Here is a 14148-nt window from a genome sequence, read left to right as displayed (position 1 = left end):
TCTGCTGTGGGATGTGTAAACTCCTGACCTGGTTGCTGTGCAGTTTTTTTTCTCCCTGATAGCTGTTGCAGCAGCGATGGGAAGAGCGGAAGAGAGTGCAAGCATTGTGGCACTGGTCCCTTTCATTGCAGAGAAAGGTAGGCGTGTGTGGGTGGCAGGGGCAGGCAGGTGAATTTGCAGACGTGCAGATTTGATTGCAATCAGCAGAGTGCACACTGAATATCCGTTTCCTTTCATATTTGGGGTGCTATTTGTTATTTTAGGATGCTGGAAAACTGTCCTTAAATCCTCTTATCCGATTAAAAAATTTGCACATGTTTTTCCCCATCCAGCCTCAGCTGACTTAAATCCCTGTCCCTTTGTCCTTGTGGTGGTAGCATCCTGCTGTTGCTGTAGCTCTGCCTGTTACTGTCTCGCGGAAGTGGGGGCAGTCCCTGGCCCGGAGCCTGCCTTTGCAGCGCTCACAGCTATCTGTTGTTCGTGTTGTAGGTATTTGGTGCTTGGCTCAGATTTGCAAAGGGGCAACAGCAGAAGAAAGATCGCATTGAAAAAGCCACGGGAGTTTACTACGCTGCTCCTCTGCGAGAAGGTGTAACCCGGGTCCTGAGAAACACCGCTGGCACAAAACAGTTGCAGGGACAGCTCCAAGCCCAGCGCCAGCTAAAGGTGAAAGAGACGGGCGATTGCTCAGATACACAGAGCAGATCAGAGCAGACCAGTCCTGGATGTATGTGTGTATCTTGGAGCCCTACATCTCGGCTCTTGTTTGGATCTGTCATATACTTTTGTCCGTGGTTCAAAGGAAAACACCCTGTCCTTTCTCACAGCTGAGGCTAGAGCACTTCAGACTTGTGTTGCTAATTGAGAACCTTTCTTAGTGAGGTTATTTCAAAACTGGGCAATTCCTACAATAGACAACATAGCTGGATGAAACCTTTGCTTGTGGTTAGTCTCTAAATTCTGTGCTAGTGTGAAGCAGTAGAGCCTGCACGTCATCTGTCTTAGATTAAGCACCACTTACACCTTCAGATGTGGGCTAGTGTCACTTCCGCATTTGAGTATCAGCCCAGCCCTGTGTGCAGAAAAGGCGACAGGGATGCCCGTAGGGTTGCTCTCTTCCTGCGCCTGGGCAGCTTTCCCAGCTCTTTTCCAGGTTTTCAAGACGCTGTGTTTCGTTTGCTAATGTATAGCCTTGCCTTATTGCAGAAGTACCTAGTTAATTCTCCTGACCCAAATGTAACCACAGTGGGCCTGCTAATTTAGCTTAGAGAGCTGGTACAGCTGTGAGGTCACCGGAAATCTCAGTTCCTTTCTGCAGTGCTGTCCTGCCTGGGTGACATGGTGTTGCTTCCTACTCTCAGCCATCAAATGCTCCACTACCCTTTGTGTTGGCAGGCAGCCTACAGCCTTCACCAGTCAGTGCGTCGTTGTGCCATGCTGTGGAAACAGAAGGCTCTCTCCAAGAAATTAAGTAAGCCTGGTTCTTTTCTGCCACCTCTGGAGAAGCAAGTGACATTTAAAATGCCTGGTGTTAGCCCTGAGACAAGAGGACATTCAGCAGAGGAAGAGCCATGGCCTTCACAATGCAGTCATCTACCGTGTCGTCTTGCTGATGGGAACTCAGTTCCCAGGGATCTGTGAGTGTGAAGTTCTAGTTCCTCCTGCGTTTCTTTGGTGTATATGTGGTCTGCCTGTCTCTCTCGTTTTTGTATTGCCAGGCTTTCACACCGATGACTGTTAGTTCCATGCAGTTTCCCTAATTCTCTCTCTGACCCTGCATGGTGTGGCTGGCGTTGCAGAGCTGCTGCAGAGTTGTAGCAGAGCTGCTGCATAGTGTGCACATCAGCCCACGAATAATGAAAGAATTTGAGACTGTGTACTTGCTTATCAGCAACGGGTAGAATCAGCTCAGCTGTGTACTTGCCACTATGTATTTCTCAGTGTACAGCTATGAATTCGTGGAGCGTTGGTCATCTGTCATAGGAACGGTTACACCGAGAAACCTTTGAAAGATGTGTGTGATGGGACTTCTGCCATCATGAGAGCTTGTCTCGCCCAAGTGACCTAGAGCTGTCACTGAAGCTCTTTTCTTTTTTACTGAACTCATATATAGGACCTGTTGAAATGATGGACATCAAGATCCTGGCTGTGTAGAAACTGAACTTTCTTCTTGCCCCTTTCTTTCCCCTGAGGGTGCTATTCCTTAAAAAATTCGTACTGATCCTGGGGCAATTGTAAGGAAGAATCTTCTGTGAAGCTTCTCAGTCCAGGCCAGGAGCATTACAGGGAAATAGGGTGGGTGATGGCTTCACATCTCTGTAAGCTGGCACACGCTGCCAGAATTACTTCTGCCTTGTTCGGTTCTATCCCTTCCACCACTCCTCGTGTTGGCACAGTCATTCATGTGGTGAACCAGACTGCGACATTAATACAGGTTGAAATTCAATCTTTAAAAATTATTATTGCATGCAAGGGGAATGTTGCAGAGCAGGGATGAATGATGAGATAGAACTGCTACAATGCCAGCTTATGCCAATTTAAAATAATCTTGAATCTGGGGCATTATTGGTTCTTGTTCTTTTCAGAAATACTATTCGACGAGCGAGGTTACCACTGCGGAGGCCCAACTTCCTGCTGGAATCTGTACAAAGCAAGGAACTGCTGGGAACTCCTTTTACTAGGTGGAAAATCGTTTTTAAAAGTGGAGAAAAAGAGGGCGACTTGCAGCAGGTCTTACGCTATGGTTATCCCCTCAACCCCCCGTACCTTCATAGTGCAAAGCATTCAGTGATTATTGGACTGTGCATTGCTCTATGCTATCCAAAGGCCACGGTGACCTTAAATTTCAGGCTTCTTATATGAAGCAGACAAGAGTAATGGAACTTTCAAGTTAATTAAATAGCAACCAAGACCTTTGTTTCATTAGTGAGAGATTTTGAGGGAAAGATAAAGCACATCACTTATTTCCAAAAGTAATGGGCTTAGTTAATAAGTGACGTTTCCTTTTCCGTCAGTCTTGCGGCATAAACTCAGAAGTTTGAGTTGTGCGGGGATGCTTTTTGGCTCCTAGATCCTATTTGTTCCACAGCAGGTTTGGGTCTGGATTTAACTGATCTACTGGGGAATCGTTAATGATTCTGGTAATGCAGAGCCAGAACGGAGTGTTTGTCTTTGTCTTGGCTGAATCAGCTTTGCTGCTCTAGGAGGAGCTACTTTTTTATTTTTACTTTCCCCAAAAGGTCTCTGCCGCTGAAATTGTTCAGCTAAGCAGTGGTTTCACTGCCTTGAGTCTTCTGCACTTGTTTTAGTTGTGGTATTGCTTCTTAGCCCTGAGAGTGAGGGACCTGAAACTGCTTTTAAGCAGATACTTAGACTGAACTTTTTTGGTGAAACTGTTCTGTAATTAGCTTTAGAGAAGGGAAGTATCTCAATTTTGGGTCAAAACTCATCTGAGATTGCTGCTTCTGCTCCCCTCTTTTGTCCCCAAACCAAAATAAGGCAGAATTTTGTTAATGGGTTGAATTCACAGCTCTAAAGAAACTGGTTTATCCTGCATTCATGTGGAGGATTTGGAGCAGGGCAGGTAGGAGGGATGGAAACTTCAACTGCTTTGCCGCTTTTTTGTGTTTTTTGTTTTGTTTTGGTTTGGTTTTTTTTAATGATTGTGGTGTTTTTCCAATTTTTTAAAATTTTATTTTTAATTGGGGTTTCCTCTGCATAGTAAAGCAGCTAACTGAAAAGCTGTTTGCAAGGGAATAAGAAGATTCTCCCTTTTTTTTTTTTTTTTTTTGCACCGACTGCAAAGGACAAGACCAACAGGTTGCAGTGTACAGGGACCTCATCCTTCTTCCTTTACAGGTCAGAGGCACCCTCTGGGCAAACACCTGTGACCCAACCTTCTGCACAGGCTGGGAACTTAATGCCAACACCCCGCACGGACGAAAGCACCTGTCAGAGTCTTTCTCACGTGGGCAATACCGCTCCTTCCTGCCTGTCTCTCAGACACGCTGCCCTCCCGCCCGTACCGCTGTGGACACGTGATGTGCGCCGTGCCGTTCAGAGGCTACAGCTATGGTCTCCTTCATCTTTCGTGCCTCCAATGAACGCTGGAGCAGAAACGGTGAGCGTATTGCTGAGGGCAAAATCAGTGTGCTGACTGGGCAGTAGGTCAGTATGTGTGCTGCTTTCTTATTCTAGCTGTCACCTTAAACACTGACGATGTTAACTGGCTCTGAACGTCCAAGAACTGCTTACCGCCAGCCTGCAGCAGTGTTTCACTAGCTGACCAGTCCACATCTGTGTTGTACTGTAATTCATGCCTTTTTCTTCCTGCTTTTGTGTCCTTCCTAGCAGGATGCTTTTCCTATAAGTTGACTTGAGAGTGTTGCTCCTTCCAGGAGTTCAGAACAGTTAGTTTGCCAGCCAAATTCCAGGGATTTAAGAGTAACTCAGTTTAGTAGCAGTGGCTGTGGCTGAGTCTCAAAAATCGAGATTCGTTTCACTTGCAAGCAAGTGCTTGCATTTTAAACTCCTCTGTTCCACACAGAAAGGAAAATGTTAATTTTTATGAAATATCTTCATGCTAGAAACAAAAAGACCTAATTTCTTAAGCTCTGCTTCTTATGTGGTATTTTGAGAGGGGCTGAGTGACTACAGGGGATATCTGGATGGGAGCAGGGCTTAGTAGGTCAGGTGTGTTCTGCTTGTCGGGCTTACTCAAGAAAACCCTTTCAGGAAAAAACCATTATCATTCTGACCTTGCAGAGAGGAGGTCAGCTTGTCAGTGGTCACAAAGGAGCCCATTCCCAAGAGCCTCAGTGGGACTCTCTGGAGAAGCTGCGACCAAACTTGCAGCCACGCCTGCTGTCACCTGAAGACTTGGCGGGAAAATGGGGTCATCAGGCTGCAGGTAGGCCCTCAGCTACACAACTGTAGCGGTTGTGTGTCCTCCTCCAATGCATGCAAGACTGCAGGTCAACTCCACAAAATGGGAGGGAGACAAGGCAGTCTTCTACACCTGCATCAGGAGGTGAAGAGTATCAGTCGTTCCTTTGCAGGATGGTAATACAGTTTTGTGGACTTGGCTGAATCAGGCGGCTGAAGCCCTGTTCTGGGGACTGAAGGGTGGGAACTGCGAGGGGTTGGCTTCTTTTAGCAAGAAGGTGCTCAAGTGCTGGGGCATTCATGTACGCAAGGCTGAATGCACAGCAGAACTTGCTTCAGGAGGGAAGAATTCACCCAGTAAGGTTCTCCAGGTTTTCTTTGTGCTTACAGTGTGGTTGTAAAGGGGACGGATGCTGTCTAAGCACCTCTCATGATGATATATGGGCATGGAATATATGGGTTTAATGATAGAAGGGCATGAAATCTGTGTTCCACGGGACTACACTCACTACATATTTACTTCTAGAGTAGATGTAAACCACTCGATCATGAATAGACCAAAACAGCATTTGTAGTACTAAGCTGTTCACTAGAGCATTTCTTACCTTTTTTTATGTGTGTAAACTGAGTCTTCAGAGCTTGTAATGCTGTCGGACTCCTGCCCTCTCACTGCACTTGAGCTTTTGAGTGAATAGGTACCTGTCACAGGGTGACAAAGCGTGTGAAAAGGACTCGGGAGGGTTCCATGTGTCCCGTCTGCTAACCTGACTTCCCTTGGTAAGAAGAAACAGCTTCCATTGCTTGTGCCTTGTATCTTCCATTCAGCTGAAAGGGAACAAAGGGAGCACAGTTCCAGAGAAGAAATGGCATTACAGAGAAAGCTGGAAGTTGAACTCCGACACATCCAACAGCAGATGCAGTACTACTTCAGCAGAAAGCAAGAACTCAAGTACGTTGAGAAGCCTCTGTAGCCAGCCCTTCTTCATGCTGTCAGCTCAACACTGTGTTTTTTGTGTGTATCTACTTTGAAAGTAACCAGTCTGTTCACAGCAGATCTGTGAATGAAACAGAGAAAAGTTCTGGACATTTTTATTTTCTCCTTTTAAGAGTTCACTCCAGGTGGGAGAGAGTACATGTGCAACTTCTTTTGTAGTCATCAGGTGGTTTAATTACACCTCTGGCAGCTACTGGAGAAAGCACAACAGAGGTATCATTGGGTGTAGTCTGAAGGCAGTACAAATGAAGTTGGCAGAGCAACTGAAATGCAGCTTTTAGTTCTTTTATCATGAGGAGTGAAGACTTAGCTTTTCCAGCTGTCAATTAAAAAAAATTATACAGCTGGGGTTTGACAACTTCTCTGCTAGAACAAGCAGAAATTCACAAATGTGCTTAAAAGAAAAATGGGGCTTAGAGGGGATTCAACGGTCAAGAAAGGAAGAAGTCAGGAACTAGCAGTAGGTAATGGAGATGACACCTTTCAGGCAGATTTCTCTGCTTTCCAGCTTCCTTCCTTTCTTTCTTTTGCTGAAGACTTCTGTCATTGTCTGGTTTGAGACAAAAAATTGGGTCTTATTGCAAGTATCAATTGCAAGTCTTAAGTTGGCTTAAACTGTTGAGCTGCTAATTGGGATACGAATCCTTCTAATCCATTTTACCAGGTCCTGTCAGCAGCAGGCACAGATTCTGCGGAAGTGGCTAGAAACGAGCACACAACCAGAGGCCCAAGCTGCTGTACGAGGAGTTCAGGAAGAACTGGATCAGGTGAGTAAATAGCAAGCACACGAAGTTCCTTAGCTGATTATCACTATGCTATGCCCTTAGCCTGAAGGCAGGTGTGAGGAATTCCATAGTAAGCTGCTGTTAGAATGCTAAGAGAAAGGAAACTTGTGACAGAGGTGGGCTGTCGAGCAGAACAGACTGCTGTGTAGATGCAGCTCGCTATGTAGCAGGCTTTAGTAGCTTCAGCGTCCGTTTTTTTCTGTGATTCCTCAGGACAGCGTGGCTACACTACGCTGGCTGGCTCTGCATTGCTCTCAGTCCCCAGCTTCATCCAGCTCTGTGTGCGGGCACGGCCCTGTTACCTCTAAAGCCAGCCAGTACTTGGCTGTTCCTGAGTCACACGGTCCTGTCACTTAGTGGTTCTGAAGCAGGATAATGTAGAGGCTGCTCGGGATAACGTAAAGGCTGCTTGAGCTCGTTCGCTCTTCCTCTGTCAAAAGACTAACTGCTGTCTTGCTGTGCGAACCGCTTATGCCGTTGTCTTCCCTTCCAGCTGCAGGCGAGGATCAACACTCTCACCAGAGCACAACTGAGGGAGCGGCAGCAGGTGCAGAACCTGGTTGCGCGCCTGCGTGATATCCAGATTGCTCTGGATATATAAGGCATCTGAACCGACTTTCCAGCTCAGGGGTAGGACTTTTTGTCCCTTTTGGAGCAGAGGAGGAGGGAAGAGATGTGTATGTTCTCTTAGTCTCTGTATGGCATTTCTATTTAATAAATTATCTTAAATATTTTTGCTTATTTTGTTACTACACCTGGTTCAAAAGCAAAGTAAACGAGCTAAACCTACCTCATATTGCACTCACCTAGTTTAGGTTACCCTGACATTTCAGAAAGATAAGCAACACTGATAAGACTCTTTATTTCAAAATGTTTGCAATTAAATGAGTTAATGTCAGTAAGTCAATACACTTTGACATACAAAAATACCGTGCTACTGATACAGTTGAAGGATTAAATGGATTCTCCCTGCAGGAGAAATTCACAGCATTATCAGTACTCTCTAGGAACTTTGCTTTCCCTTCCAGGGCGCGTTGCTGACCACTGCGTAACAAGTCATGGTTGTTAATCAGCTAGCTCTGTGCAGTATGACGACCATCTCAAAAACAGCCACTTGCATGCTGAATCCTCTCCTCCTTGTTAGATTTCTAATAAAGCAAACATCAGGTAACCCAGCCTCCATTAACAGGCTTAACAGTAACCTCAGATACTGTGGAGGATGATGCTGAGTAGGAAGAAATTAAAGCTTAAAGTTGCTTTGGCTGTGTCTGGATGCAATAGGCCCCACTTGGAAGAGGGGGAAAGGATTCAGTTGGTTTTCTCTCTCATCCACTGGAACATATTTGCTTTCTACTGTTAACAGGATGCTGAAGTTGAGAAGAAGGGCTATCACAGCTGTATCTTCTTGGGGCTGATGTTTGCCGTAGTCTTTTCTCACTCTCGATGGTTTAAAAAACATGCACATGCATAACCTCTATACGGTAATACACTGCTGCAGGAGTAAACTTGCTAATGCCAAGAAGTTGAACGAGATAGGTGGCTGAGAGCCACTTCAAGCTTTTAAACTCGTGTAGAGTGAGGAGACATTGACTCTCAGAGCCAAATGAATTTTCTCCTGCTTGTCACCCAAACAGCCACCATCATCTGAGTCAGGGCTGGGCTACATCACTTACGGGCAGTTTATCATCCCTTCTTTCCTAATGACAAGCTAAGCATACAAGACTTGGCAAACTGGACATCTGTACAACAAAATTATATTCTATTTTCTGCGGTGCATACAAAGAAGATTTTTTTTCTTTACAAAATCAGAGCTGGTCAAAGCCTACCATCTCCCTGAAGTAGCAGAAAAAACACCCAAGGCTCAAGCAAGGAAGTAACATGAGAAATCTTTTGGAGAGCAGAAAGGCAGGTTTCATAAGCGTACCCACTCCAGCAAGCTTTGGACAGCAACGTCAGTTCTAAATGTTTGAGTGTCTGGACCCGAAACAGTTTATTCTCCAAAAACAATTAATACATTGCTTTAAAATTTAATTCCTCTTCCTTCACTTTGGCACCAGTTTCTGTCAGTGCCATATAGTGCCACAATCAGCAGATCCAAGGTGTTGGATTTTAACTCGTCTTGACATGAAGTTACAAAGAGGCTCTAAAGTTTTGCTGTAGGGTGAAGCTTCACCTAAGTTAAGTATGAGGGCAGAAGTCAGAGCAGGTGTGGCTTTTTTAATATTTTGGATAAGATGAAATTGTTGCCAGTCTATTACAGGAGGGCCAGGCTGGCACCTGGGAGGCAACTTGGGATTGCTTCAAAGATCCATATTTTTATACACAGTCAGTGCATAGGGCATTTCACTCCATGCAATAAAAATTGGTCTTGAAGTATCTGAAATTGTTCTGTAAGTAGAGCAATTAATTCTTTAAGATTTTAGTGACAAAGCAAAAATGAAGATACATAGCAGAAAGTAAAAATTTTTTTTTGGCTGCCATCTCATTGCATCACACAAGAAAAACATCCCCTGTGTCTTCCATCCCCTTAATCCAAGAGGTGAAGTAACTGTCTCTCATACAAACAGAATCTTTAAGGCTTGGAATAACAAAATAAAACCATGGATTAGAAAGAGGACACAGAGCGTTGTCTGCTATACATATATATATATTAAAGAAAATCCCAAGATGACCAGTTTCATTGTATGGAATGTAGACATAGTGTTTTCAGGTTTAAAATACAGTGCAAAGTCTGTTTTTAAAGGGACAATGTCAGGTAAAAGAATTAAAGTTGTCTAATAGTAGAAAACCTGGATGAGCATTCGTAATTTATTGTACTGTTGCTGTCTGTTGTACTTTTCATTTAGTTTGGACTGTGAAGCTGTACTAGCCAGTTTAACCGCCTTCGCAGGCTGCCTTTATATAAGCACTTCAGCAGAGTGTCTTAGCATAAAATAAATATGAGAAAACATTCTTTACTCGAGGTCTGAAAAACAGATACTGCAGATACAAGGTACAAGGTCTGACTTAACCCGTCAATGTCCCTTTAAAAACAGCTCATCTCTACCTCTCTCCTTCCCCACTGCACCTGCACAGCCTAGGAAGGCTTAAAAGGGACTTACAGGCTCTAAGAACATAATTATCCTGTGGCACAGTGAGGGGAGAACATGAAAGACTACAGGCGCGGGGTGGGAGAGAAACCTCCATGGTCAGCGTCTGTAAAGGCAGCTGTACCTGATACACATACGGTCACTCAATTCGCTTTCTGCACTCCGCAGCATGTAAATATAGACCAAATGCTCTCAAGTTTAACATAGCAATCACATCTTCTGTTTGCCTCACCCAGGTCCTGCTGAGTGATGCACACTTGATAAGTGGAACACTCACTGGTGTGCTGAGAGTCCCTTTGTACAGAAACGCTTCTTGCCGAGAGAGTTTCTATAGAGAGCCCAGTGCTTCTCCGAAGCGGATTTTCTGTCCGGCTTTGAGGTGGAACTTGAAGTCCTTGGGTGCCTCAAAGATTAGTACGATCGTAGAGCCTAAGTTAAATTCCCCTAAATGTTCTCCTTTCCTCATAGGGATGCCCTCCTTGTTGTTGTTGGAGATGAAGCTGAAGTCATTGTAGGAACCTTTGGAGTAACGCGGACTGTTGGTATGCAGGTCCTGTACAGAGAAGGAAGAGACTGTTACTTGAGGGTTTTGGCACTCTGTCTTCATTAGCACAGCAGCAGACTGTGGATATCCAGGCATTTTCAATGCAGGAACGAACTTACAATTCAAAAGTGCAATAGGAATATTAAAAAAATAGTCTCTACTGGAGATGACTCCCTTTAAATCAGTCTTGGAACATCAATACTGTGAAACATCTTAATTTCAGGGTGATAAGACTTTATAAATTTTCTTGTGATTTTCTTTTATTATACTTTACCGATGTTAACCATCACAACCAGCAAGCTGCCGCCTGCTCTCTTGCTCACCTGGTCAAAGTAGATGCGGATAGAGCCCACATTTGTTGCTCCTACAGCGGTTAAAGAGAAAAAGCCGTGTTTCCAGTCACCTGTAAGGACAACCCGTTCATTGTGACAGAACAGTTCCTTGATCCAGCGAGCAACTCCAGGATTCACAGACATCAGAGAGCCTGCAATAGTGAGAAAACATTCAAGCCAAGTTGTCTGTCTTGTTGCAGAAGGGCGCTTTCAGTTCTATCTAATAAGCACTTAAGCTCATCTAACAAAAGGCTACGGGCTACTAAAAGGAAGCTAAAGAAACTTTTTACAGCTTGGGAACAGGTTTTATTGGTTACCTATCCAGTGCACGAGAGCAGCCCCTTCTAGTTCTCTTCAGTAAATGCATAAAAGTCGTTACTGAGACTGTGGCTGAAAACTAAGTAGCTATCTAGCTAGAGCTGACCACGAGATTCTAAGAACGTGAATCAGTTAAAAAAATGAGGTTGATTAGAGAAGAACCTCAAAGATTTAAATGCCTGCATAGTCCTTAAGTAGTTTAGTATGGTGTATACACTACACACATTTTTGGCAGTAAAATGCACCTGCTTTGCCTCACTGCGGCCAACAGCAGCACTTCACTAAAACTCCTTTGCTTCTATCTGGAACTTGACAGATTTGTCAAACCTCATGGCAGGTCACTGTCTCTCCCTCATGGTGTTTGAAACCAAATCCAAGTACTTAGGTTTTTACTAGGTACCAAGAAGTAAAACATTTTTGTTATCTGCTGAATTACAGTATGATGATCTGCCAAGAGGAGGACAAAACCATCCGATCCCAGCTCCAGCAGCATAATGGTTTAGTTGCATCTTCTTTGCCACGCACAAGGAAAAAAGTCGTATTTTAGGCTGCTGTTTGCTCTGGTCTGCAGAACAGAACTATCTGTATTTCAGGTGTAAGCTGAACAAATCGTGTTTGGGAACGAGTCAGGTCAGCATGCATCAACAGTTATTTCAAAGAATTAACACAGCTTGAAGACAATATTATTGTTTTCACCATTTATATGTGATTTGTTCTGGTAAACTACACTACCATAAAATTCACTACCATTCGTGACAAATCGCTTCTCTCCCACTATCTATCACACGACTGCACAACTGCTCCCCTGGCGTGTCCCATTCAGCAATGGCCCGTACCACTGCTTCCCTCCACAGCTGCTCTGCGTTCCTTTTCTAGGAGCAGAAACCTACCTGGGAAATGACGTCGGTGGGACACTCTCCAGTCAGTGGGTGAGTGGAAGCAGTGATAATCCCCTGGTGCAAGGTAGATTACGCAGTGATAGAGCTCATTCCCCTCCTTTGTGACTAGTTGTTGCTGAAAAGAGTTACCAGGTGGGGCTGCAAAGAAACCACGGGAAGAAAGGGGGTGAAAATATTCTTCACAGTCACCTAGCATAGCCAAGCAGCCTGCGTTAGAATCAGTGGTAACAGCAGAGGACTAAATGCAGTCCACATGTATTACTGGGACTACAAGAAGATACACTTTGTCCAGGAATTCAGTATTTCAAAGTGTTGCTTTCCTTCTACAACAAAATTAGATCCTGTATTGTTTTAATCATTTTGCAAATTCCTCAGATTTGGTGTTTGCTTGTCCCTACATGGAAAAGCAGAAACTGAAATCCAGTGCAGCGGATTTTTTCCAAAAGCCACCCTTTCAAGAACAGAATTAGTTGCCTTTGTGCGTGTGTTGAAAATAACCCTACTGTTTGCAGAACTCTGTCTCTTCAGTCCCCTCGCCAGTTCAGCACAAGGTGTTGCTTTCATCTGAACTCAAGGCCTTGGAGACAGTGCTCGAGGTGCAGCAGAGCAGTAACAGCACAAGTCATTCGAACCAGAGTGCTTGAGATAAAGCTTGTTAAGGAGTAACAGCTTATACAATTTTTGCTAACCAGCTGCTTGGGCACCTTTCAGTCTGATGGCACGAGTGCTACAGCCTCAGTGTAGTGGCAGATCTTGGAGTCAATTGTAATTGTCAATACAACCACATAAAAACGAACCAAGCAATTAACTTCAGATAATCAGAATGAGCCAGGCAAGACAGTATAAAGCTGCTGGTGAGAAAGAGAACAGGGACATGTTTATCCCCAAATAAAACAAAACAAAAATCAGGCCTGCTTTTGTTCCTGACAATGTGAGAAAGAAAGCAAAAAAAGAAGTAATCTCTTTTCTCCTGATCTCTGAAAACGCTGAAAGGGCAGAGCAGAATAAATGCAGAACTGATGCAGAACTCACCCTCGCTAAAATGCAGTTCCTCTGTGCAGATGCGAGGTCCCAAGAAAGATTCCAGAGAATAAGTGACCCCTTTTACTTGCTCCACTTCACAGTTTTTCACCTGTCCAAAATTAAGGATCTTTCCATCAGAGGGACTAATCTACAGCCAAGAGAAAAAAATGAAACGCATTAGGAATTGAGTCATTCCTCCTGAAGCGGACGGTTCCTCTGGGGGTGGGGGTAGCTGGCAGGGTAGCGTAAAGCCTTCATTTCCTTTTACTCACCACACTGTGCAAACAGCAGACCGGCCGCGCTTGCGGTTTCAGCTTCCTGCGGAAGAATTCGCTGAGGTTTCTGTAGTGATGCAGATCTTCAACAGCTGCCTCCTTCATGTTCACCCCAAACGTCCAGATGTACAGGCTGTAAACAGGCTTCCGGAGCCACGTGGGCAGCTCCACCTGGTTCAGGCGACCCCAGGCTCGTGAGAGCAGTCGAGTTGGTACTGATTTGTACAGAGCAACCTAAAGAAAGAATTACACCACATCCTTCAGTTCTTCCCGCTGATGGCCTTCTCTTACTTCTCCCCATAAAACAGAAAGGATCAAACTGTTCCTGCTAACGACTCCCTCGAATTCAGAGGGTTACACCACATACAAAGTAGCCTTTAAGTCAGCAAAAAATCAGCACTGCACTTCATCCTCATTCCCTCCATTCTCATGAGAGCAGATGAGGGACAGGAAGAAACTTACTATAACCTTTATCCTGAAGTCAGAAAGTCCCCTCCCCTGCAGGCTGAAGCTCCAGATTCAAGTTACTGGAAACTCCCCAATACGAAGCTTACAGAAAAAAAAGACAACATCTCACGTAGTATAACGCTCATCAAGATGTTCATTTGTTGTGAATAACCAAATGAAACTTGACTGAACAATAGTTTCTCAGTGTTTGATGATGTGCTTCTCAGACGCATTGACTGCTAAGGGCGTTTTCCACATCCCAGCATGGTACTGCTCTAATGACACTTGTACGATCGAAGAAACATGCTGCTGTGGATGCAGCTACACCGGTATAAACTTATGCCAACCTTACTCCTTCTCTCACAACAATGGCACCTGCTAATGGCAAGATTATAAGTACAAAGTACTTTTATTCCTGTAGAAATACACCTTTGGACTTACACCAAAGCATAAGTTTTAGTAGCAAGAAAAATAAATGAAACAATGTTGGGATGGGGTATCTGCTGCTGGTGTGACTGGACAGACGACAGTGTCTTCCTGTTGGGGATCCCAGCAGGT

General features: G+C 44.5%; 2 protein-coding genes across 10 annotated transcripts in view; one reads left to right on the top strand and one right to left on the bottom strand.

Annotated features, from left to right (window-relative positions):
- Positions 1-7394, top strand: part of SFI1 (SFI1 centrin binding protein) — a 32568-nt gene extending 25174 nt beyond the window's left edge. For 5 of the 7 annotated variants that reach the window (XM_075435095.1, XM_075435097.1, XM_075435094.1 and 2 more), the window contains 9 exons: positions 63-137; positions 490-666; positions 1396-1637; positions 2586-2681; positions 3859-4120; positions 4765-4909; positions 5710-5833; positions 6543-6645; positions 7157-7394. In XM_075435095.1, the coding sequence (XP_075291210.1) occupies positions 63-137; positions 490-666; positions 1396-1637; positions 2586-2681; positions 3859-4120; positions 4765-4909; positions 5710-5833; positions 6543-6645; positions 7157-7264 (1332 nt within the window). In that variant the 3' untranslated portion in view covers positions 7265-7394. Of the gene's footprint in view, positions 1-62; positions 138-489; positions 667-1395; positions 1638-2585; positions 2731-3858; positions 4121-4764; positions 4910-5709; positions 5834-6542; positions 6646-7156 lie in introns of those variants that run through there. The other 2 variants (XM_075435098.1, XM_075435100.1) reach the window with 2 other exon arrangements.
- Positions 7395-7514: 120 nt separating this feature from the next.
- PISD (phosphatidylserine decarboxylase) overlaps positions 7515-14148 on the bottom strand; it is a 30161-nt gene continuing 23527 nt past the window's right edge. For all 3 annotated transcript variants that reach the window (XM_075434359.1, XM_009936718.2, XM_009936717.2), the window contains 5 exons: positions 13141-13377; positions 12878-13016; positions 11837-11983; positions 10620-10780; positions 7515-10305 (listed from right to left, as the gene is read on the bottom strand). In XM_075434359.1, coding sequence (XP_075290474.1) covers positions 10081-10305; positions 10620-10780; positions 11837-11983; positions 12878-13016; positions 13141-13377 — 909 coding nt within the window. In that variant the 3' untranslated portion in view covers positions 7515-10080. The remainder of the gene's footprint in view (positions 10306-10619; positions 10781-11836; positions 11984-12877; positions 13017-13140; positions 13378-14148) is intronic.

This window comes from Opisthocomus hoazin, chromosome 13 (assembly GCF_030867145.1).
Source record: "Opisthocomus hoazin isolate bOpiHoa1 chromosome 13, bOpiHoa1.hap1, whole genome shotgun sequence".
In the NCBI taxonomy this organism is placed as follows: domain Eukaryota; kingdom Metazoa; phylum Chordata; class Aves; order Opisthocomiformes; family Opisthocomidae; genus Opisthocomus; species Opisthocomus hoazin.
Note: the sequence above shows the minus strand (reverse complement) of the source record. Positions and strands in the feature narration are given on the sequence as shown.